The sequence below is a fragment of the Patella vulgata genome, chromosome 6 (genome assembly GCF_932274485.2).
Source record: "Patella vulgata chromosome 6, xgPatVulg1.2, whole genome shotgun sequence".
NCBI classification, from domain to species: domain Eukaryota; kingdom Metazoa; phylum Mollusca; class Gastropoda; family Patellidae; genus Patella; species Patella vulgata.
Window position 1 is genome coordinate 11,658,019 of NC_065884.2, and position 24,057 is coordinate 11,682,075.

The 24,057-nt window shown below is 37.0% G+C and overlaps 1 protein-coding gene across 2 annotated transcripts; it reads left to right on the forward strand.

The window, feature by feature from the left end:
- The first annotated feature begins 192 nt into the window (after positions 1-192).
- Positions 193-22,205, forward strand: LOC126825260 (NAD-dependent protein deacetylase sirtuin-3). 2 transcript variants are annotated; one of them, XM_050554839.2, is made up of 11 exons: positions 193-362; positions 1,472-1,673; positions 3,398-3,544; positions 4,657-4,895; positions 5,829-5,929; positions 6,493-6,543; positions 7,877-7,993; positions 10,241-10,361; positions 12,494-12,591; positions 13,494-13,523; positions 16,857-16,961. In XM_050554839.2, the coding sequence occupies exons 1-10, from the start codon at positions 317-319 to the stop codon at positions 13,512-13,514; spliced, it is 1,143 nt and encodes a 380-aa protein (XP_050410796.1). In that variant the 5' UTR covers positions 193-316; the 3' UTR covers positions 13,515-13,523; positions 16,857-16,961. The 2 variants fall into 2 exon arrangements, with proteins under 2 accessions (XP_050410796.1, XP_050410795.1); XM_050554838.2 differs by lacking the exon at positions 13,494-13,523 and having other exon boundaries at positions 16,857-22,205.
- Positions 22,206-24,057: the final 1,852 nt, after the last annotated feature.

Consider the following 24,057-nt stretch of genomic DNA (forward strand, 5'->3'; position numbering starts at 1 on the left):
ATAATTGTGACATTTTGGACACTTTATTTATTTAGGGAATTAGATTAGCGAGGTATTATGTATGACCCCTTGCTTCGAAACAAGCAAAAAATAACAATTACAGCAGAATATTTAGTGGGCTGATACTGATGTCAGAAGGTACGTAACTCTTCATTTATGAGAGTTATTTCCCGTTACAGAGGTCTTTCTTTGAGAGACATGAAAGGTGTTTCTGTAACTATGGCCTCTAAAAACATTAAATTATTTTTTTTTGGAAACATTATTTCTAAAATTAGAGTTTAATTCCTGCCTCGTTATGTTTTTAATAAAATAGAAAATGATACTAAGAAGAACTATTATGTCGGCTACGTCTAGATTAAAAGGTTAGATAATTAATTTGGTTCATTTCAAGAGATTTGTAGGCCTAGAGCTCCGAAAATACAAAATCATGCAATGAATAATGCCAATGAATCATGAGCGTCTCATCAGTCATGAATGATGGACCTTATTTCTCATGTCCTTCATTGTTCAAGACGACAACATTAGCACTTTGGCACTGCATATTTTGTGATGACAGATATGTAGTGTTGCAGAAATTAACTTAATTGAAATATTTATTCACAGGAATCTGATCTTCTACTACTTCTAGTTCTATTCTAATCTATCGTATAGCTTATTATATATATATGCATACACCATACTTAAATAGACAATATATTATTTAGAAAAAAAAAACAGGAATGCAATGTCTGTTGAAGCCTCGATTTTACCTGCTCTTGTTCAGCTCATTTTTTTTACGAAGTATCTACTTCCGCTATTTTACCATACATCGTTTCTGATTCAAAATGGCGGAAAGTACAGATATATTCCACCATTTTGGCAACTCGTCTTTCAAGTTCCGCGCAGAAGCACGATTTTACGGGAAAAACATAAACCAAAATCCGCAGAAATGCGCCCTCGACCAAAATAGAATAATATTCTATGCTTTTCTACAATTTACATTTATTATCTTACTTTCTTTTAAAAATAATTCTCCAGTTTCTACCATAGAAATTCAAGTATGACTTTTTTGTTCCTTTATAAGAAACGGAAAAAGAAGCAATATTAGACAAAGAACGAATAGAACTGTTGGGGTAGGGTTAGGTTTTGGGTTATGGGTTAATGTCAGACGGCGAAATAGCTGGCATCATTGCCAAAGTGAAAACTGCTAAGTCCAGGTATCAGAGAACTGCGCATGTTAAACGGAAGTGTACGGCAAAATAGTAAATAAAGTAAAATGCCGTATACGGTTAAATATCCACTGCGTTTTTTTTTCAACAATTTGTAGTAATGTCAGGCAATCAAACCTCTGTCGATTCACTCAGATGTTTTTTGTTCAATCTAGACGTTTTGATTTGCATAAATACTCCCCACAAAACGATATCATAGCCACTTATTTTCAATATTTACATTATTTTCGTTCGTTAAACTCCCTACTTCTCTTTCATTTCAGAGGGCAAGTCATTGCTAACAGACACAGCCACAGCTAGAAATTCAACCAATGGTAACACAAAGGCTCAAATTAGAGCATTTCAATCCAAGAGTAGCCCAATATATAAAACCCAGTCTGAAATATCGTTAGTTTCAGGTTTCAGAAATCTGGGTATCAGAGAAAAACCAAAACAATCAACAAATAACAAACACCCTACAACCAGGTAGGCCTAATAGATATTGAAGTACAAAGCCTTATCATTATAAAATATTTTATGATCAACTAAAAAAACCATTATTTTCCAAAAAGCATTACGTGGCTATGTTGGTAAGGTGCTGGCTCGCTAGCTTGGATGGCGGCTGTTCGATACCCGCATTGGCTGAGAAAGTTCATCCAGATCTTCTGGCGTGGTTCCCCCATGTTAGTGATGCAGGACGGAGGGTCTGACAAGGACAGCTGTTTACTCGTTCGGATGGTATGACAAACTGAGGTCCCGTGTACACATTGCCGTGCATGTAAAAGATCCCTTGACAGTTGAAATTCGATATCAGAGTAAGCAGTAGAGCCGCTGTCCGGGCAAAATTTCCCTTATAGCACACTGTATCATGTATGGCGTATGCCCATTTTCGTTTGCCTAGTTCGGAGCAGAACAGTAGGAAGTTAAACCCCATTTCTTTTCATTTTCATCATTTCATTTTCCTACCATAAAATCTATAAGTTGAACTTGAACTGTCTGTTTCGTTGATGCAAGATATCACACAGGTATTGTAACCAGATTTCATTGACAGTTTTGTTAAGAACAAGCCTGAAAATATATGACAGACTTTTGTCTTTACACAATCCATTTGGCCTAGGTTTCACAAAACATTCTCAGACTTAAGTTAAGAATTTACTGAACTTTCAGTCACTGTTTATGAGAAACATCTTTGATCCAGAAACACAAAACTTTGCACATTGTTTCTTATTGATGTATTTGATACATTAAAACAACAAAAGTTTTATAAAGAGCTACAATAAGGCGAACAATTTTGAGTAAATTCTTAACTTAAGTCTAAGAAAGTTTTGTCAACTTGTGGGCCTGGTGCCTGTCATTTTATCTTTTCATTGTTGTCTGGCACAAAATTCAAAACAACAGGAACCAGTTCAGTAGTGCCTTTAACACCGTAACTTTGTAGTTTTTAAAATGTTGACTACCCCCTATTGTGTAATTAATTTGACGAAAAACGTCATTTTTGGACCTTTGTATTAATACGAACTATAGTAGCCTAAAACCATATTAAAACTAATGGTAAATAGAGTTGTCTCCCTTCAATTAGATTTCCTCGACCAGACGTAATATAATGTCCTACACATGCTGAGATCGTATGTTCGAAGAATAGGTTGGGGAAAATACCTCCAGGGCGTTATATTACGTCCTACACACGGTGAGTGGCAGTTGTCCAGGACTTATATAACGCCCTACGCAGTTAACGGGCTAAGAATCATTTCATTTCATTGATGCCTTGACTTATGTGATCTAATCCTGTTTTATGTTATTTTAGCTTAAACATACATTATGCAAGAGCTAAATCTGCCTATTGCAGGTCTTTCTTTCGGCTTGAAATGTTATATAAAGTATTAATTAGACATCAATTAACATCAAAAGATCATAATCAACTCTCGATGCCATCTTATGTTTCCAATTTTTATTGGATTTGAATCCGATCTGCTGTTCAACGTCCATTGATGATTAACCACAAAAATGGACTTTTTTTATTATCGTGCACCGTTAACAGTGACATATTCCCTTTACATTATCAAGTTTTTAAATATTAAAATGAGAACTGCCAGCTTTTTATCTTATCTTCCATAATGTATCTTTAAGTTTAAGAATACATATTTGTTAAGATTTCAAATAGTTGCTGAAACATTGTGTGATTTATTTTGTTGTTGTTTTGATTTGTGTAGGAGAGGATTTTGTACGGGAAACAGCGGAAGATTAAATATTCGTAGTTTACAAGATGTAGCGAATATATTTAAAGATAATCAGATACAGAATGTAGTAGTTGTAGCAGGTGCTGGTATTAGTACACCAAGTGGTATACCGGATTTCAGGTACGTTAACAGTTAGGGTTGGGTGGTTGAGTGGTGTAGCGAGTGCACTTTAGATCATAAGATCTGTCATTGAATCAAGTGGCGTGGTTTTGATTCCAAGCTTTTATATGACAAGGATTAGCGTTATCTGCCTAATCTGCAGTATAGTCAACAGAACAGACAGGGGTAGGAGGAAAAATGAAATGAAATGGGGTTTAATGTCTTACTATTCTGCTCTGAACTGGGCTAATGAAGACGGGCATACACCATACACTGTGCTATGAAAAAAATTTGCCCAGACATCGGCAATATGGCCTGCTCTTATATTGAATTCCAACTGTCAAGGGATCTTTTACGTGCACACCAATGTGTACACGGGACCTCGTTTTTTCATCCTATCTGAATGACTAGACAGCTGTCCTTGTCAGACTCTTCGTCCTGCATCACTGATGAACTTTCTCGGCAAATGTAGGGATCGAACACCCGACCTCCAGGCTAGCGAGCCAGCATCTTATATCCACTTAGCCACCGTGACGATGGGTAGGGGTGAATGGTCCAATATGTGAGCTTTAGATCATATTATCTGTCATTGAATCGAGGGGCATGGTTTTGATCCATGCTTCTTTGTGACAAGGATTAGGCCTAGAGTCACCTGTCTCAGCTCGTGGTTTTCTCTGGGTCCTCCCTCCATTTTCCTCCCATTGCTAAAGATGTCCCAAAATGACCTAATTTGTACTGAGTGTGTGTTTTGCTCTAAAAAATGATCTTATAATCAACTAATCTTTAGTTTGACCAGGCATATTGTTTGTCAGTGATAAATGATAACAATGTCATTTGGCCATAAAACAAGTCCATTAAAATTGGTTTCACAAAGCATTCTCAGACTTAAGATAAGAATTTACTCAACTTTCAATCACTGTTTATAAGAAATATCTTTAATCCAGAAACATACCATTCTGCACATTGTTTCTTATTGATGTATTTCATACATTAAAACAACAAAAGTTTTATAAAGGGCAATAGTTGAGTAAATTCTTAACTTAAGTCTGAGAATGTTTTGTGAACTCTTGGCCTGGTGTATATTATTAGATGGTGTATATTAGATTAGTTAAAATGTGATTTGTATATTTCAGAACTCCAGGTACTGGTTTATACGATAATCTACAGCAGTATCGGATACCCTACCCAGAGGCCATATTTGATATCGACTACTTCCACAGAAACCCAAAACCTTTCTTCACACTAGCTAAAGAATTGTTTCCCAGTTTAGGCAATTACAGACCCAACTATATCCATTATTTTGTTCGAGTTTTATACGAGAAGGGATTATTACTACGCATGTACACACAGAATATTGATGGCCTAGAAAGATGTATGTATAAATATCAATCTCATTAAAATACAGATCTATATTACGTTTCGGTTTTTTTATACATTCGATGGCCTACATACAAATCTGACTGGTTGTATTGGAAGGTTGCGTCAAAAGTCATAAGAGCAGCCTTTGACCCTATGATGTCAGGCATTTGATTAACCAAGCAGCGTTGATGTTTCTAGTGGGATACCCGCGGTTCCGTGTATGGCACGCCAAGAACTCACAGTAACAGACCGTTTGATTGGCTAATCCCTCACATCATCCAGAATGCGGGTTATATAACAACTCTTCCAAATCCTAGTGTAGTAAAGACAAGTAAAACGAAATTTTGAACTATTGAAAACGAAATGAAACAAAATAGGATCTGTGTTTTAATCTTGTCGTTGTCCTGCTACGTTTCTACAATGATTATCTTGTCGTTTTCAAGCATAATATAGTCAGAAAGAATGATCAAAATCACAACAACTGTCTTTCTGACTGGAGGGTGGTGGGGCGGAGGCTCGTTTGGTTAGCACGTGCACTGTATCATAAGGTCTGTCAATGAATGAGTCAACTGGCGTGGTTTCGATTCCCTGGTTGTATGTGACAAGGACTAGGGTCGCCTGTCCAACCTCGTGGGTTTTCTCCGGGTCCTTCAGTTTCCTCCCACTGCTAAAGACTCCTATGTGCAAGCGAATTATTGAAATAAAATTGAACCACGTGTTAGTCCCAAAATGGCCTAGTTTGTGTCAGTGGACCTTAAGTCCTATCTCTCTCTCTCTCTTGCTATTATCTATTATGCTTAATCACATACAATGGTTTTCCATAGAACTGTGGTGATTATTTTATCAATATGATTGGTTTTGGTGGTGATTCTTAACCAGAATAACAAGATTACATGGAAACTTGAGATAATTTTGTATTAATCCTTATATTGAATGTATTAAACAGTAGCAGGAATACCAGCCAGTAAACTAGTAGAAGCACATGGTACGTTTGCTACTGCTACTTGTACTTTATGTGGATATAAATGTGATGGTGATGACATCAAGGTAACAAATATACTTATCATATTCAGGGGATTGGGTGGCCTAGTGGTTAGCGTGTTCACATAAGATCACAGGGTCTGTCATTGAGTGAAGTGGAGTTTTTTCGATTTCCTGTTTGTACATGACAAGATAGGGTTGCCTGTACAACCTTGCAGGCTTACTCTGGGTCCGCCAATTTCATCCAACTGCTAAAGACCCCTACTCGCAATTGAATTATTGAAATAGAATTGAACCATATGTTAGTCCTGAAATGACCTAGTTTGTGTCAAGTGGAAGTTAAATCCCATTTCTCTCCCTATATAGCATATATCATATTATCTGAATTAACCTCTCATATATGCTCAATATTCACTTATAGGTTATTGCTAAATCGGTTGTTTTGTTTGAGTTTTTGAAAATATTATCATAGCAAATTGTTATGTGCTTCCATAAGTTGGTAATTTCTCTTAATTTTGTGGACAGTTGTGAGAGTATAATTTGTTTTTGGCCATTACCTTTTATTTCTTAATACAGAATTCTGAAATATGACATGTTTATTTCTATAAATATTGTGTATTTTTTGGTAGGATAGAATATTAGATGATAAAATACCAAAATGTAAGAAGACATCTTGTTCTGTAAGTATTGTCTAGAATTTATTATCTGTCGACCTCAATCTGATTAAAACACAGATCCTATTTCGTTTCACTTGTTTTTACTACACTAGGATCTGGAAGAGTTGTTATATAACAGGCATTCTAGTTGAAGTGAGGGATTAGCCATTGAAACGGTCTGTTACGGTGAGTTCTTGGTGCACTTTGCAGGGAACTGTGGGTAAATCCCTAGAAACGTCAACACTGATTAATCAATGTCTGACGTCATAGGGTAAAAAAATGCTTGTATGACCCCTGACGTGACCTCCCAGTACAAGTATTCAGATCTTAATGTAGTGTAGGCCATCGAAAGTATAAAAAAACAAAACGAAATATAGATCTGTATTTTAATCAGATTGCGTCAACCTCTCAGATCATTTGTTCTTACGTGTATCCACTTAGAGATCCCTGCATTGGCCGAGAAAGTTCATCCCGATTTTCCGGCGTGGTTCCCCCTTGTCAGTGATGCAGGACGGAGGGCCTGACAAGGACAGCTGTCTAGTCATTCGGATGAGACGAAAAACCGAGGTCCCGTGTACACATTGGAGTGCACGTAAAAGATCCCTTGACAGTTGGAATTCGATATAAGAGTAGGCCGTAGTGCCGCTGTCTGGGCAAAATTTCCCTCATGGCACACTGTATGGCGTATGCCCGTCTTCATTAGCCCAGTTCGGAGCAAAACAGTAGGACGTTAAACCCCCTTTCATTTCATTTCGTATCCACTTAGAATCTGTCCATCTCAGACTTTGAAACATCAGTCGTCGCACGACAAGACTAAGAATAGCAAAACTTTTAATAATAGAATATTTTAATATAGCATGGTTCGTGATGAAGAACAATAACTGATGTTACGATATGTTCATTTCAGGCTGGTAAGGTAGTGCTCATAAGAGATCCCTTGGCAGTTTTGATTCGATATTAGAGTAGGCCATGAGTAGTAGGCATACCCTGACTTATACACAAAACCTGTAACTACTCTATCTTTATTTTCAATGGCTTTCCATTAACTATGATGCAGTGTTGGGATTGTTACTAAAAATAAAGGGGCATAACTCTTATTGGTTAAGCAGACTATAATTAAAAATTATGTGTCAACAAAATATTCAAATTTGTACATAATAAAAAAATAGGTGCACTGCGTTATTTTTCATGTTTAATGTATTGACTTAGTTTTGTTAGTGAAGAGCCAAATATGTGCCATGAGCATTACTTTTATGTATATGGAATGAACGCTCTATAAAAAGTCACATTTTTATGATGTTGTGTTATATTACAACCAGGGAATTTTTAAACCTAATGTTTTGTTTTTTTACAACAGGGAATGGTTAAACCTGATATAGTGTTTTTTGGTGAAGACTTACCTCGTAAATTTTACTACCATTTAAGAGATATGTTACAAGCTGATATAGTCCTGGTGATGGGAACATCTTTAGAGGTGGGTCATCTATTTATAGATAACAAATTATTCTCCAGGATTTTGAATTCGGAAGAATGATACACCTCTGCCTATTACCACCCAACAATTCCATGCGATAGACTGTGGCTAACCTGGAGGTCCCGGGTTCATTCCCTGCGTTGGCCAAGAAAGTTAATCAGGATTTTCCGGGGTGGTTCTCCCCTTGTCAGTGGTGCAGGATAGAGAGCCTGGCAACATATTGTTCAGATGGTGCATAACAGAGGTCCTGACAAGGACAGCTATCTAGTCATTTGGATGGGAAAAAAATCAAGTTCCCGTGTACACATTGGCATGCACATAAAAGATCCCTTGCCAGTTGGAATGCGATATAAGGGTAGGCTATAGAGCTGCTGTCTGGGCAAAATTTCCCTCATAGTACTCTTTATGGTGTATACCCGTCCTCATTAGCCCAGTTGGAGCAGAACAGTAGGACGTTAAACCCAGACGTGTCAATCCCCAGGTATGAAAAAACAGGAGACCAGATATGAAAAAACAGGAGAATCCAGGAGATTTTTTTTTTCATCCAATAACTTCTTTTTTTTTAATCATAGGCTAATACTTTAGTACTTTTTACACCGTGCACTCGTTTTTGCTGCATACAACAATGAACAAATGAAAATTCCTTTTGGGTTTCGGGTCAATAATTTAAATGACAGAAAAAAAAAAATTTTGAAATATTTTGTGAAAATATAGATAAAATGTTACCCAAAAGACTTTAATACGGTAGTCCAAAATGTGTTTTCAGTCATATCAAAATAAATAAGAATCGGTTGTACAACAAATTAAAATTTTACAACTCAAATCCGCGAATAATAGCCAGTTAAAACTTATGAAAATCGTAATAATTTGAATGATAATATATAAAATATTTATAATCTTGATAATATCAGATAAAAAGCAGGCTACATTTAGTCGTAATTTTAAGTAGCAAATTTTAATCTGCACAACCGATAAATCCCGTTTTCTATGGCTGCAATCGCGTGAATGGAATCCCCGGAAACGTGACGTCAGAGCGGTATTTTCCCGCAAGTGTCTCCCGTACATAAATGGTAGTTGCGCTTATATTTAGATAACTTTTGAGTCAGATTATTTGCATATATTGTGATTGATATCAAAGTATTGTAATACAATCGCTAGTAATATATTTAACTGGAAATGTAATCCAAAATCGCAGATTAAAAGTCGGCTAAATTTCAGTCAATGGCTTCAGATTTCACGCTAAAGTTACGTGGCATGAAATGTTTACTCATTGCCGGAGAATTGTCAAAATCGCATAGACATGCTTTTACTAGCCATGGGATAGAATGATGGTTATGGAAAGAACCTTGTACAGGTCTCTATTTTATTTGGTACGCTCATTTACTCTGATATCATTTACTTTATTTACTCCAAACAATTCATAAACACACGTTGGGCAGTCAAGCGTACGTATTACCGGAATTATAAGTTTCCGGTCAAATTCAGCCAATCATGAGGTCGATTTATGAAACGGAAGTAAGGAAGTTACCTCCCTTTGAAAAAGTAAAACTAGAATCGGCCATATGGCCATTTTCCGTGAGAAAATTCCTCCTGCACAGGAGATCGGGAGAAAGGTCCCGAATCCGTGAGCCTCACGGAAAAAACAGGTTAGTTGACACGCCTGGTTAAACCCCACTTCAGTTTTCTGATTTGCATTTTTTTGAGTTTCGAGAATAGTTTTAAACCATCTTTTGGGATAGTTTTCTGGGATTTCAACAGAAAACTGAGTTCCTTGTGTACACATTGTTTTGCACTTAAAATCATCCTTGGCAGTTGGCATCCAATGATGAGTAGGCAGAAATGCTGTTGGCCGGGCAAAATTTCCCTCATAGCACACCGCTTGGCATCTGACCATCTTCATTAGCCTGATTGGTGCCGAAAAGTAAACCCCAATTCCATTAAATTTGCCTCTCTGCTTGGCGCTGAAGGGGGGTTGAGTGGCTGAATGCGCGTTGCATCATAAGATCTGTCATTGAGTAAAGTGGCATGGTTTCGATTCCTCGCAAGTACATGAGAAGGTGTAAGGTTGCCTGTCCAACCTTGTGGGTTGTCTTCTGTTCCTCCGGTTTCCTCCCACAGCAAATTATTGAAATCAAATTGAACCATATGTTAGTCCCGAAATGTCCTAGTTTGTGTTGACTTCACATTAAACCCAGTTTCTCCCTCTTGCTTGGCGCTGAAACATGAATTATTTTCTATGATTATCAGGTTCAACCGTTTGCTGGTATAATAGATTCCGTAAGATGGCAGGTACCTAGAATATTGTTTAATAGAGATGTTGTTGGTCCATTTAGACATCATCGTAGAACTAAAGATGTTGTAGCTGAAGGTAACGTCATATAAATATTTTATTAACAGTTGCTCATTTTTATTGAATAACAATTACTATAGTTTATGAAACTGTGACGTTTCAACCAGATTTCACAAGTTGTTATCAAGCATATTCAAATGAAATGAAATGGGATTTAATGTCCTACTGTTCTGCTCTGAACTGGGCTAATGAAGACGGGCATATGCCATACAGTGTGCTATGAGGGAAATTTTGCTCGGACAGTTGCACTATGGTCTACTTTAATATCAAATTCTAACTGTCAAGGGATCTTTTATGTGCACGCCAATGTGTAGAGACGGGACCTTGGTTTTTCATCCCATCCGAACGACTAGACAGCTGTCCTTGTCAGACCATCCGTCCTGCATCCGAAGATCTGGATGAACTTTATCTACCAATCCAGGGATCGAAAGCGAACTCCAGGCTAGCCAGCCAGCATCTTACTCACTTAGACCACTGAACCACTGTAACCCCTACATATATACACAAATAGATAAAAGTGTGTTATTTTATTATGTTCCAATTACTATAATATATTTTATTACCAGTTGTTCATTTTGGATAAAAGTTGTTTTGTAATCTGTCTTAGTAATATGTAGATATTTGCTTACAATAATGACGACATGGGGGGTTCAAAATAATATCCCATAGTATTGTCCTGTATAGACAATGACACCAGCTATCATAAACAACCATACAAGAGTTTCCCAGGAGTTAATCAAGGCAGTGGGCCAAGAAGAATTTCCAGATTTTCTCCTCCATTTCCTACTTGGTAGGGCCAGGTTCATGGTCTTATTCCCTGGGATGAGACAACAAAACTGTTGTTAAGTTACTGGGATGAGACAAGGAAACTGTTGCCTGGTCACTGGGATGAGACAAGGAAAGTGTTGGCTGTAGTCACTGGGCTGAGACAAGGAAAGTGTTGGCTGTAGTCACTGGGATGAAGCAAGGAAAGTTTTGTCAATTCATTGGGATGAGGCAAAGACATTATTGCCCAGTCAAGGAAAGTATTGCCAAGTTACTGGAATGAGACAAGAAAATTGTTGCCTGATCATTGGAATGGGACTAAAATTGAACGCTAACACTTGGATTACACGTAAATGAACCCTAGACATGGTTTAAATACAATAACCCATGTTAATCTCAAAATGACAGAGTCCTTTCCTTATTATTTTTTGTCCCCCGTCTTTTGTCCGTCACACTTTTTGGGACACAATAACTCTCTTTCTAATTGAGCTAGAATGTTCAGTCTTAGTGTAGGTATTTATTAGGTCAATGCCTTGATGGAGTTCGAAGATGGGCATTTTCTGCTTAGGGTAAGCAGAGATAAGCAGTTTGATTGGTTGATGCTTTGGGACACGATAACCTTACTTCTAATTAAGTTAGAGTGCTGAAACTTGGTGCGTAGTTTCATTACATCAATACCTTGACTGAGTTCGATAATGAGCATTTTCTGCTCAGGGTAAGCAGAGCGATAAGCAATTTGATTGGCCGAGACTTTGGGACACAATAACTCTCATTCTCATAGAGCTAGAATGTTCAATCTTGGTGTAGGTGTTTATGAGGTCAATGCCTTGATGGAATGCGAAGATGAGCTTTTCTGCTTAGGGTAAGCAGAGATAAGCAGTTTGATTGGTTGATGCTTTGTTACACGATAACTTTAGTTCTAATTAAGTGAGAGTGATGAAACTTGGTGCGTAGTTTCATTACATCAATACCTTGACTAAGTTCGATAATGAGCATTTTCTGATTAGGCTAGGGAGCGATAAGCATTTTGATTAGTCAAGACTTTGGAACATAACAACTCTGCTTCTAATTGAGGTAGAATGTTTAAACTTGATGTAGATGTTCATCTTGACTGAGTTCAATGATTAACATATCAAGCTAACGCTAAGCAGAGATAAGCAATTTCCTTTGTTGTTGCTTTGGGATAAGATAAATTTGATTCTATCTGATAGAGAGTGTATAGTTGATAATCAGTATGATTGCTCGATACTTTTGAAAAAAATAAATGTGCGATTAATTAATATGTGTCATCTATTTATTTTGGGATTTCGGCGGGGGACATCAGCCTCACTGTTGACTTGTTTAACTTGATATTGATGTAAAACCGGCCATTATTTTCACTTCAGGAGATATTTTACAAACTATGCAGAAGTTTGCAACAATGATTGGTTGGTCAGATGAAATGGTAGAAATTATAACCCAATCAGAAGGTAGCTATAATGTGGTAAGTACAACATATTTGATCTACTTTTATATTTCTACAACACGTCAATTTTATTATGCACTTTGTGATTTTAAAAATGTTAAAATTTATTCCAACACCCCGGCTACACATGCTTCCATGGTGTTTTGAACAGCAATAAGCATATGTTGTATATTACTGCTGTCTATTAAATATGCTTTGCTAAAATGACCTTTGTGTGTGTGGGTGGGTGTGTGTTGGGATGACTGAATGGTTAGCACATACGCGTTGTATCATAAGGCCTGTCATTGAGTCAACTGGCGTGCTTTCGATTCCCCAGGATGTACGTGACAAGGAGGAGGGTCGCCTGTTCAACCTCGTGGGTTTTTTCCGGAACCTCCGGTTTCCTCCCACTGCTAAAGACCCCTACAAGTAAGCGAATTATGGAAATAAAATTGAACCAAATGTTAGTCCTGAAATGACCTAGTTATGGAAATAAAATTGAACCATATGTTAGTCCCGAAATGACCTAGTTTGTGTCAAGTGGACGTTAAACCCCATTTCTCTCTCCCTATCTCTCGTGGGTTTTCTCCGGGTCCTCCGGTTTCCTCCCACTGCTAAAGACCCATACGCGCAAGCGAATTATTGAAATAAAATTCAACCATGTGTTAGTCCCGAAATGACCTAGTTTGTGTCAGTGGATGTTAAACAGCTATTAATTACTTTGAAGGTGATATATATAAATATTTTAAGTACAAGAACCCTGTCAATATTTTCCTCATAGCCCACTGTATGGCATACACCAGTTGGAGCAGAACACGTTAAACCCAATTTCATTTATATTCAATTGACATAAATTTAATAACATGATAATTTTGTCAAGAAAACGTGTCTATATATGTATATAGATGTTCAATGAATTCTTTATTATTGTAAATTTACAGACTCCAAGAAGAAAAATGTAAAAAAACAAGGTGATAAAAGCATGATATTTGTTTCACTGCTTGCTATATAAATAGAAATCGTAGGATGATGGTTCTAAATAATAATTTATATTTATTAAGATAGCTTGGCTTGGGCATGATATATTGGTGATGGTAATTAGTATTGATTACAGGATCTTGAAGGAGAAGGGGAGGCAAAAATAAAATAGCACTTGTTACATACTAAAACTTAAAGGACAATATTGGTGCCAGTCACTATCACATATGTGATAGAACTGGTTAAACAATCGGAAATGACGAACTCAAAAGGAAAACACGAGTTATCCCTCTATATAACTGACTGAAGTGATGAGTGATAACAGATACATGGGCGAATTTCTGCTCACTAATAATTCCTTCGAAGACCAAAAGTTGTTATATGAGACTGTAAGAGTATATCTTTCAATTCAAAAAAGTAATTGAATGTCATTAGATAAGAGAACACAAATAAAATAGAAACAGCCTGTACATTCACGCATGTTTATTCATTCTATCCTCATAAAAACATGGTAATGCACAGACTTTTTCTATTTTTCTTTCATGTTCCCTTATCTAGTCAATTTTTTTTGTGAATTGTCAGATATCCTTTCACAGTCTCACACAACAACTTTTGGTCTTCAAAGGAATTATTAGTGGGCAGAAATTCGCCCATGTACCTGTTATCACCTGTCACTTCAATCAGTTATATAGAGGGATAACTCGTGTTTTCCTTTTGTGTTCGTCACCTCAGATTGTTGAAACATTGATTACTCATCTATCGTAGCAATGATCTCTGTGATAAAATAATATTTGGAATGTGTTTAACCAGTTCTATCACATATATGATAATGACTGGCACCAATATTGTCCTTTAATAGACTAGGTATATATTCCTCAGTACCATACCCAATCCCCCGGACCAGACCCATACCCAATCCCCCGACGGGTCCCATACCAAATCCCCCAACCAATCCCATATCCAATCCGCCAACCAATCCCCTATCCTATCTCCCAACCAATCCCATACCCCATCCCCTTTGACCAGATCCAGACCCCAATATCAGGACCAGTCCCATACCCCATCCCCATGACCAGTCCCATACCCCAATATCTGGACCAGCCCCATATCCTATCTCCCTGGCCAGTCCCATACCCCAACCCTTGACCATACCTGTACACCATACCCCTGTTTCATGGACTAGACCTGACAATATTTTGATGGTGCATTATCCGAAGCATCTAATGTTTATATTTGTATGTAAGAGTTAGTAACCAATTTAAATAATTCTTTTAATAATGGAGCCTCTGTGGCTAGGTGGGTAAGACGCTGGCTCGCTAGCCTGGAGGTCGCATGTTCGATCCCTGCATTGGCCGAGAAAGTTCATCGGGATTTTCTGACGTGGTTTCCCCTTGTCAGTGGTGCAGAATGGAGGGCCTGAAAAGGACAGCTGTCTAGTCCTTCGGATGAGACAAAAAACCAAGCTCCCGTGTATACATTGGAATGCACGTAAAAGATCCCTTGGCAGTTGGAATTCGATCTAAGAGTAGGCGATAATGCTGCTGCCTGGGCAAAGTTTCCCTCATAGCACACTGTATGGCGTATGCCCGTCTTCATTAGCCCAGTATAGGAGCAGAACAGTAGGACATTAAACCCCATTTCATTTCTTTTAAAAATAAATGAAGGCCTTCTTAAAGTACCCACTTTTACCCATAATATTAACATGATTTGGTGAGATATATTACTATTTGTTTTATGATCAGTAGTGGAATACCGCGTTTTATCAGTGAAATAAAAGTGTTATTCCACTGGCTAGCTGTTTTTACCTAAAATGATTGTAAAATCATAAAATAAATAGAACATTTGTCGTTTTGTCGTGAATAACATGTTTTATTTCATTTCTAAGCAAGAAAACGTTTATATTTTCACTCATGCTACGCATTCGTGAAAATATAAGTTTTCTTGCTTCTCGATGAAATAAAATATGTTATTCACTCTAAAACGACAAATATTCTCCATTTATTAAGTTTTTATGATGATGAGAGGTCAATCTGATTGAAATACAGATCTATATTTCATTTCGTTTTTTATACTTCCGATAGCCTACACCAGTTGTACTGGGAGGTCGCATCAGGGATCATATGAGCGGCTTTTGACCCTATGACGTCAGGCATTGATTAATCAATCAGCGTTGATGTTTCTAGGCCATAACAAACTGTTTCATTGACTAATTCCTCATACCATTCAGAACACGTCAATGATAAGAACTCTTCCAGATCCTTGTGTAGTAAAGACAAGTAAAACAAAATTTTGAAATATAAAAAGCAAAACGAAATATGATCTGTGTTTTAATCAGATTGATGAAAGGTTGAAATTTATAGAATTGTTATGAAATCTGTGGGCACTATAACTTTAGGGTCATGTAGAGAATGATGTATGGTAGTTGTTTTGAGTCGTTTATGAAATCTGTGGGCACTATTTCTTTAGAATTTTGTGGAGAATGAGCGATAGTTACTTGAGTAGTTTATAGCAAAATTTAGAATTGTATGTTAGTGGTATACAGTGTCCTGATGATCAAGGCTGCATGTCATGGGACTCTTCTAGTGTGTGGGTAATCTAGATGATGTATATATATATATATACAACACCTGAAATTGCACTGGAAAGAAAAAGCTAAAAAACACATGTGGTTGTGTTGGTCTTCAGAATCTCAGTTGGCGAGTTGACATGGTTTCGATCCCAAGGTGTAGGGATGGGCAAATGGTTAGCATGTGCATGCTGTATCATAGGGTCTGTTAGTGTGTCAACTGGCATGGTTTCAATTCCCCGGTTGAATGTGGCGAGGATTAGGGTCGTCTGTCAAACCTTGTGGGTCTTCTCCGGGTCCTCCGGTTTGCTCCCACTGCTAAAGACCCCTGCGCGCAAGCGCATTATTGAAATAAAATTAAACCATATGTTAGTCCCGAAATGACCTAGTTTGTGTTGAGTGGACGATAATTATACCCAGACCTGAACATGCCATGAATATATTCTATTTATATGTTTATATATGGGGGGTTGGGTGGCTGATTGTTTACACGTACGTGTTGGATCAGTAGGTTTGTCATTGCATCAAGTGGCATAAGTTCGATTTCCCGCTTGTACGTGACAAGAAGTAACGTCGCTTGTCTAAAAATGTGTGTTTTCCAGGATTCTTCCGGATTCCTCCCACTGCTATAGACCCCTACGTGGAAGCGAATTATCGAAATAAAATTGAACCATATGTTAGTGTTGAGTGGATGTTAAACCCCATCTCTCTCTCTCTCTCTCTCTCTCTGTTTATATTTGAATATATTGTATGTTTACAGGGTACTGTCACGATTCCTACAACAACAACGACAGACAATAAACAAACGAAAGAAAAAGATGTCATCAAAGATCCTTTCGTCAACGCAATCTGGAGACAAAATGCCACATTTAATTCATTTAATTACGCTAGTTCCGATTCGGAGACAGGAAGTGAATCAAGTACAAGTGAAAGTGAATCATCAGAGGATGAAAGACCCCGACCTATCCGACCTCTACGACAAATTAATAGTAGACTTTATAATAATACTAAAAATAGTGCTCCAACGAAACCGTTTTTACGCAGAGGTTCTTCACAGAATTTATCAACTACATCAAACAAACCTAGTGTTCGTAACAACAAATCCAATCCTCCTGTTAAAAAGGATCGACCCTCTCATGTTCCCATTATCAAAGAAAAAAGAAACGTTTCACCAGCCAAAGATCGGTTATCGGCCACCGGAAGTAAACCTCTCCGACCCACCAGTGAACGTTTCAGAATAATACAAGCTAAACCACCCATACCGAACTTTGCGAAAACAAGTCCCCCAAAACGTTCAGACATTGTAGGGAGTCGTTTAACTCCAAGTACTTCCCCTAAATTGGATGTTCCAAAGGAAAGTGGTTCTCAGAGAGTTAAAAACAGTAACACTCATGTCTCATCAGTGCAAGTATTTCGAACATTACTTAATCGTAGTGGTTCAGCTGATCTACCAAAGTTACGATTACGTGAGAAACTGGGGGCTAGAAAGATCGTGGAAAGTTCAAGTAGTGAGTCGGTCAATGGTACATCAGGATCCGGGTCTTGATGTTTGTTTCACATTTAGGCTCACGAAATATATTGATATATACGTTGCAATACTGAACTTATATCATCATATCACGAAATATATTGATATATACGTTGCAATACTAAATTTATATCATATCACGAATAGAAATCTTTAATCTGATTAAAACACAGATCTTATTTCATTTCGTTTCTTATTGTTCAATGAAATATAGATCTGTATTTTAATAACATTGATAAATCTTGACATTATTTAAATCTGTGATTATATTATTCAAACTTGTGTTTTTTCAATAGTTGATATAATTATATCACTGTGGCTTCAATAGTTGATATTATTATACCACTGTGGGTTCAATAGTTGATATAATTATACCACAGTGGTTTCAATAGTTGATATAATTATACCACAGTGGTTTCAATAGTTGATATTATTATACCACAGTGGTTTCAATAGTTTATATTGTTATACCGCAGTGGTTTCAATAGTTGATATTATTATACCACAGTGGTTTCAATAGTTGATATTATTATACCACAGTGACTTCAATAGTTGATATTATTATACCACAGTGACTTTAATAGTTGATATTATTATACCACAGTGGTTTCAATAGTTGATATTATTATACCACAGTGGTTTCAATAGTTGATATTATTATACCACAGTGGTTTCAATAGTTGATATACCACAGTTTATACCACAGTGGCATGCAGAGGTTTGATGATTCCAGGGGCGAGCGCCTTGATTATATGCCCCTCGAGTCTCAAGTAAAGCATCAAGCAATACTGAGAATTGGGAGAAATAAAGACATTTATTTATGTCAACACACATGAAATAAACTTTTTATTTGAATTAAGTAGGGATATCAGTTAACATCAGTAATTAAATTGGATGCCCCCTGAAATGGTTGCTCTGCTTTGCATGCCACTGTTATACTACTCTTTGATTCAATGCCCCCTGAAATGGTTGCCCGGGGATACCCTCCGTTCTGCTCACCCATCGTTATACCAAGTTATGTTAAGTGCCTTATTTTAAAATATATTAACAAACTTCAAATGTATAAAAAATACCAAACAAATTGTTTGAAGACCACAATCGCCACAAAATTTATTATGTTATGCTATTAGTCGATAGTATTGTGATTAATAAATCAGCACTTCTCTACAAAATTTTTAAAAACCCATGTGATTTATTTGTCCGATATTAATATTGCTGATCGCCATCGGATAATACTTCTAGACATACACTCTAAAGATGCATTATGTAAGAGCTAAATCTGTCTATTGCAGGGGGGTTGGATGTCCAACCTCGTGGGTTTTCTCCTCGTCCTCCGGTTTCCTTCCACTGCTAAAGACCCCTACGCGCAAGTGAATTATGTAAATAAAATTAAACCATATGTTAGTCCCGAAATGACCTAGTATGTGTTGAGTGGACGTTAAACCCCATTTCTCTCTCTCTCTTTTATCTAAATCTTACGTAATGCATCTTGAATTAACATTAAACTTTGATTATTTAACGTTTAATCAAGAAAACAAAGTTCTAAATATATGAAGATCACCTCCTGGTTTGGATTATAACAATATGTATGGAAAGGGCTACTCTAAGTTTTTGAAACTTGTGCTTGATCTTTCTGATATCTGTCAATAAAAAATGTTTAAACTAATCGTTCCTTGCATAATACAAAAGCAATCGAAAATGAAATGGGGTTTAACGTCCTACTGTTCTGCTCTGACTGGGCTAAAGAGGACCATCAAAAGATTTCAGCGAAAATGAATAGGTGGCACTGCCTTGTGTTGATCATATCCTATATGTTGTCTGTGGATGCTGGGAGATCACGTGGGTAAGACGCTGGCTCGCTAGCCTGGAGGTCGGGTGTTCGATCCCTGCATTGGCCGAGAAAGTTCATCCAGATTTTCTGGCGTGGTTTCCCCTTGTCAGTGATGCAGGACGGAGGGCCTGACAAAGACAGCTGTCTAGTCGTTCGGATGGGATGGAAAACCGAGGTCCCGTGTACACATTGGCGTGCACGTAAAAGATCCCTTGACAGTTGGAATTCGATATAAGAGTAGGCTGTAGTGCTGCTGTCCGGGCAAAATTTCCCTCATAGCACACTGTATGGCGTATGCCCGTCTTCATTAGCCCAGTTCGGAGCAAAACAGTAGAACGTTAAACCCCATTTCATTTCATTTCTGTGGATGCTGATTGTTGTGAAATTTTTAATTCATCATATCTTTGTAAATACTGAACGGAAACAAACCATTCTTGGAACGATATTTTTTTGCTATATGAAGAATCCAGGGGAAGAACGATCTAAGTCACATTTTTGTCTTTCCGCATAAAACGTTGAAACCTTATAGACGAGAATGCTTAACACAACTGGCAGGCAATTACAGAAAGCCCTGGTTCGATTTAACGCCACATGATTTTACCTGATATTGATTGTTCCACAGAAAGCTTATACAATTTGCTACCAGATGGCGCCATTAACTGGGTTTTTGGAAAAAGTGACTTAGGTCGTTCTTCCCCTGGGCTCTTCATATATTTTATTTCCCACAATCTTGTACGACACGCAATTGGCTCATAGATTACATGCTGGATTAAAAGATTATCCAATATAACACCTGTATAATATCTATTATATCTATTCAATAGTAACTTAATGTGGAATAAACTTTATTTGAATATCGTTTTGTATAATATTCATAACTTTATTATATTCTCTGTGCTTTAGTATGGGTTTATATATTCTAGTATTACAAGTTAAAACTGTTTTCTGTATTCAAACTTACTGGTATATAAAAAATAACAATTATTTCCACAACAAAAGATAATTCGGGTCAAATAAAACTTTTCCATTTGTAGATCGTAAGACGGAACTTATTGTTAGACTAAATAAATCTTAAACATTTTGAACAATTAAATGGTCGTATTTAGAAATCGTAGATCAAATATAAAAAGATTCTATTTCTAGATCTATATAACTATTTTACAGTAGGTAGTTTGTGAATTATTAATATTCTTATATTCTAGAACATGAAACAGATAATTGGTTTTAACAAAAGAACTTTCCCCCGTGAATAAGTGTACTAGATTTGGTGAAGCATTAAATGTGTATTATAACAGTAAACTGTGTAAATAGGTCTATAATAATACGCCACATAAACCAGTTCTTAAAGTCTCTCTGAATTTTATCTGGTTTTTAAATGTTTATTTTATATTTCAACTGTGAAATGGGTTAAACCGGTAAACTGTATAAATACCACTTGGAATAAATTGTGTCTCTACGTATTTAAATTATACTATAATATATTGATTCACTAGATTCAACTATCACAATATTGCCCGTCTTCATTAGCTCAGTATAGGAGCAGTAGGATGTTAAACCCCATTTCATCACAATATTGTTGTTTCCATCAAATGATGATTACAATTATATTGAATTCCAACTGCCAAGGGTTCTTTTACATATATGCCACTGTGTACAGAGGACCTTGGTTTTTCTTCCCATCCAAACAACTATACATTATCTCTTGCCAGGGGGGGTTGGATGGCTGAATGGTTAGCGTGCGTGCGCTGTATCATAAAGTCTGTCACTGAGTCAGTTGGCGTGGTTTCGAATCCCCGGTTGTACGTGACAAGGAGTAGGGTCGCCTGTCCAACCTTGTGGGTTTTCTCCGGGTCCTCCGGTTTCCTCCCACTGCTAAAGACCCCTATGCGCAAGCGAATTATTGAAATAAAGTTAAACCATGTTAGTCCCGAAATGACCTAGTTTGTGTCAAGTGGACGTTAAACCCCATCTCTCTCTCTCACTGTGTACAGAGGACCTTGGTTTTTCTTCCCATCCAAACAACTATACGTTGTCTCTTGCGAGGGCCCCCGTCCTGCACCACTGACAAGGGCGAACCACGTCGGAAAATCCTGATGAACTTTTTCAACACTGAGATCGAACAAGAACCGCCAGATTAACAAAGCTGATGTCTTACACACCACTGTCTTACTCACTGAGCCACTGTGGCTCCATGATGTTTCCAGGAGATTAACAATTTATCAAATGACGGATTGGAGACTTTATCCTAGATGAGGGGGGTTGGATGGCTGCATGCTTTATCATTAAGTCTGTCATTGAGTCAACTGGCGGGGTTTCGATTCCCCGGTTGTACATGACAAGGAGTAGGCATGCCTGTCCAACCTCATGGGTTTTCTCTGTGTCCTCTGGTTTCCTCACACTGCTAAAGACCCATACTGCTAAAGACCCATACGCGCAAGCGAATTATTGAATAAAATCAAACCATACGTTAGTCCCAAAATGACCTTGTTTGTGTTGAGTGGACATTAAACCCCAATTCTCTCTCTCTCTCTCTCTCTCTCTCTCTCTCTCTCTCACTCTCTCTTTATCCTAGATGATCATTCGATTTATTTCTAATCTATATTTAGCATTATTGTTTATTGAACAATGTCAAATTGCCAAATATTTACCAGGGTCAATCTTCAGTTTACTTCTAATATATATTAAGCATTATATTTTTAATAACACTGTCAAATAATATGATTTGTCTATAAAAATATATTTATTTTCTATACATTGTTTTGTTGTTTTTTTTAACTTGACATTGGTTGATCAAGTGTTGTTTTTTTTTACATGTATATATTGTCATGTGATATTTTTGATCATTGATTGATAATGACTAGAGAAGGGGGTTAAAATCAGTCAGTTTTTTAAGGCGAGCGAACACTCTCGAGCGTCTGCCGCTCACCTGAATGTCGACAGAGGGGAGGTTTTTCTCCCTCTCCTTAAAAATGAAAATCGCTCTCCATTAGAAAGTCATGAGGGGTTTATTATCATTTATGAAACCAGGAATGGCCCTGCTAACATGCACACAACTAATCACTCTCCTTAATATTATTAGATCACTCTCCTTTATTTCTAAATCACTTTTCTTATCGAAACTGGGAGAGCTTTTTTAGGGGAGCGATTTATTCAATCTGTTGACTGAGGGGGGCTTTTTTTTGGCCCTCCTCTAAAATACAAACAACAACGACTGGAAAAATGGTTTATCTATTAATTATAAGTGGCCCGATTCCTGATGTTTGTTAAACTAACTTGATGAATGATTCACAAGCACACACAATCAGCAATCAATTTGGTGGTACTATAGCAGAAAATATCCTCAGACACTCTGAAGAACTACCGGTAAGATACATTTAAACATACATTATGCAAGAGCTAAAACTGTCTATTGCAGGCCTTTCTTTAGGCCTGAAATGTTATATAAACTATTGATTAGACATTAATTAACTTATCCAGACCATAATCAACTCTTGATTTAGGTTCCGATTTGCTGTTTGATTTCCATTCATGATTTAATCATGAAATGGATAATTGAGACTATGTTTTTTATTTTTTATAGGATGACCTTAAACACCGTGTATAAATTTAAAGTCAATCGGATATTAACTTTAGCCTCTAGAGCATCCACAGGCAATTGTGGACGCCGGATGGACAAACGGGGGCGACGACAATATACGACCACATTATACGATCGCATTTGAAAATTTGGAATTTCGCATTTGGAATTTGGAATGAGCCTTCTGGGCTTTCGTAGGCAGGCCCAGGCATCAGATAGGTAAACTAGCACTTAATTAGTTGTGTAAAATTACAATTTATTTAATTTGGGGGGGGGGGCTGCCAATTTTCGATTTTATTGGTAAGACATGAATTTGGAATTTGAAATTTCGTATTTGGAATTTGGAATGAGCCTTCTGGGCTTTCGTACATACCGTGGATACAACAAAATAAAATAAGCCGGTAAAAAAAATATGAATGGTGTCAATTTGCCCAGAATAGATCAAGTTAAACTATTAACTAATCATACATAGGCCTAGTGTTGAGCATGGGTTGTCGAGAACAGGGCCCTTATTCACGAAAACTTAAACTAAGTTACAATCGAAATTTTAAGAAATACTGCAACTTCATTGGATATATCCAAATTGATTTTACTGGTCAGCCAATCGAAAGGAAGTATTTCTTAAAATTTCGATTGTATCTTAGTTTAAGTTTTCGTGAATAACGGCCCAGATACGTTTACATCAGAGTGAGAAGAAAGGGGTTTATCATCCACTCGGAACACTTAGGTCATTTCGGGACTGTATAAACTTACATATACAGTGTAATATAATAACGGTGTAAAGAACAGAGACATTATTAAACAGGGCGTCTAAAATAGCTAAATGATAAAATAAACATACAGGATGAAATATGATGTATAATAAAAATATATATTGTATATCTAATTATTACTGTGGTTCATATAATCATAGTGCAGATTTTATGCAAGAACTGAATGTGCATATACTGTAGTTCTATTTCTCGTTTGGCTTATATACAATATTTTTAGGCATTTGTTCGCCTGATAAGTCTATAATCAACCGT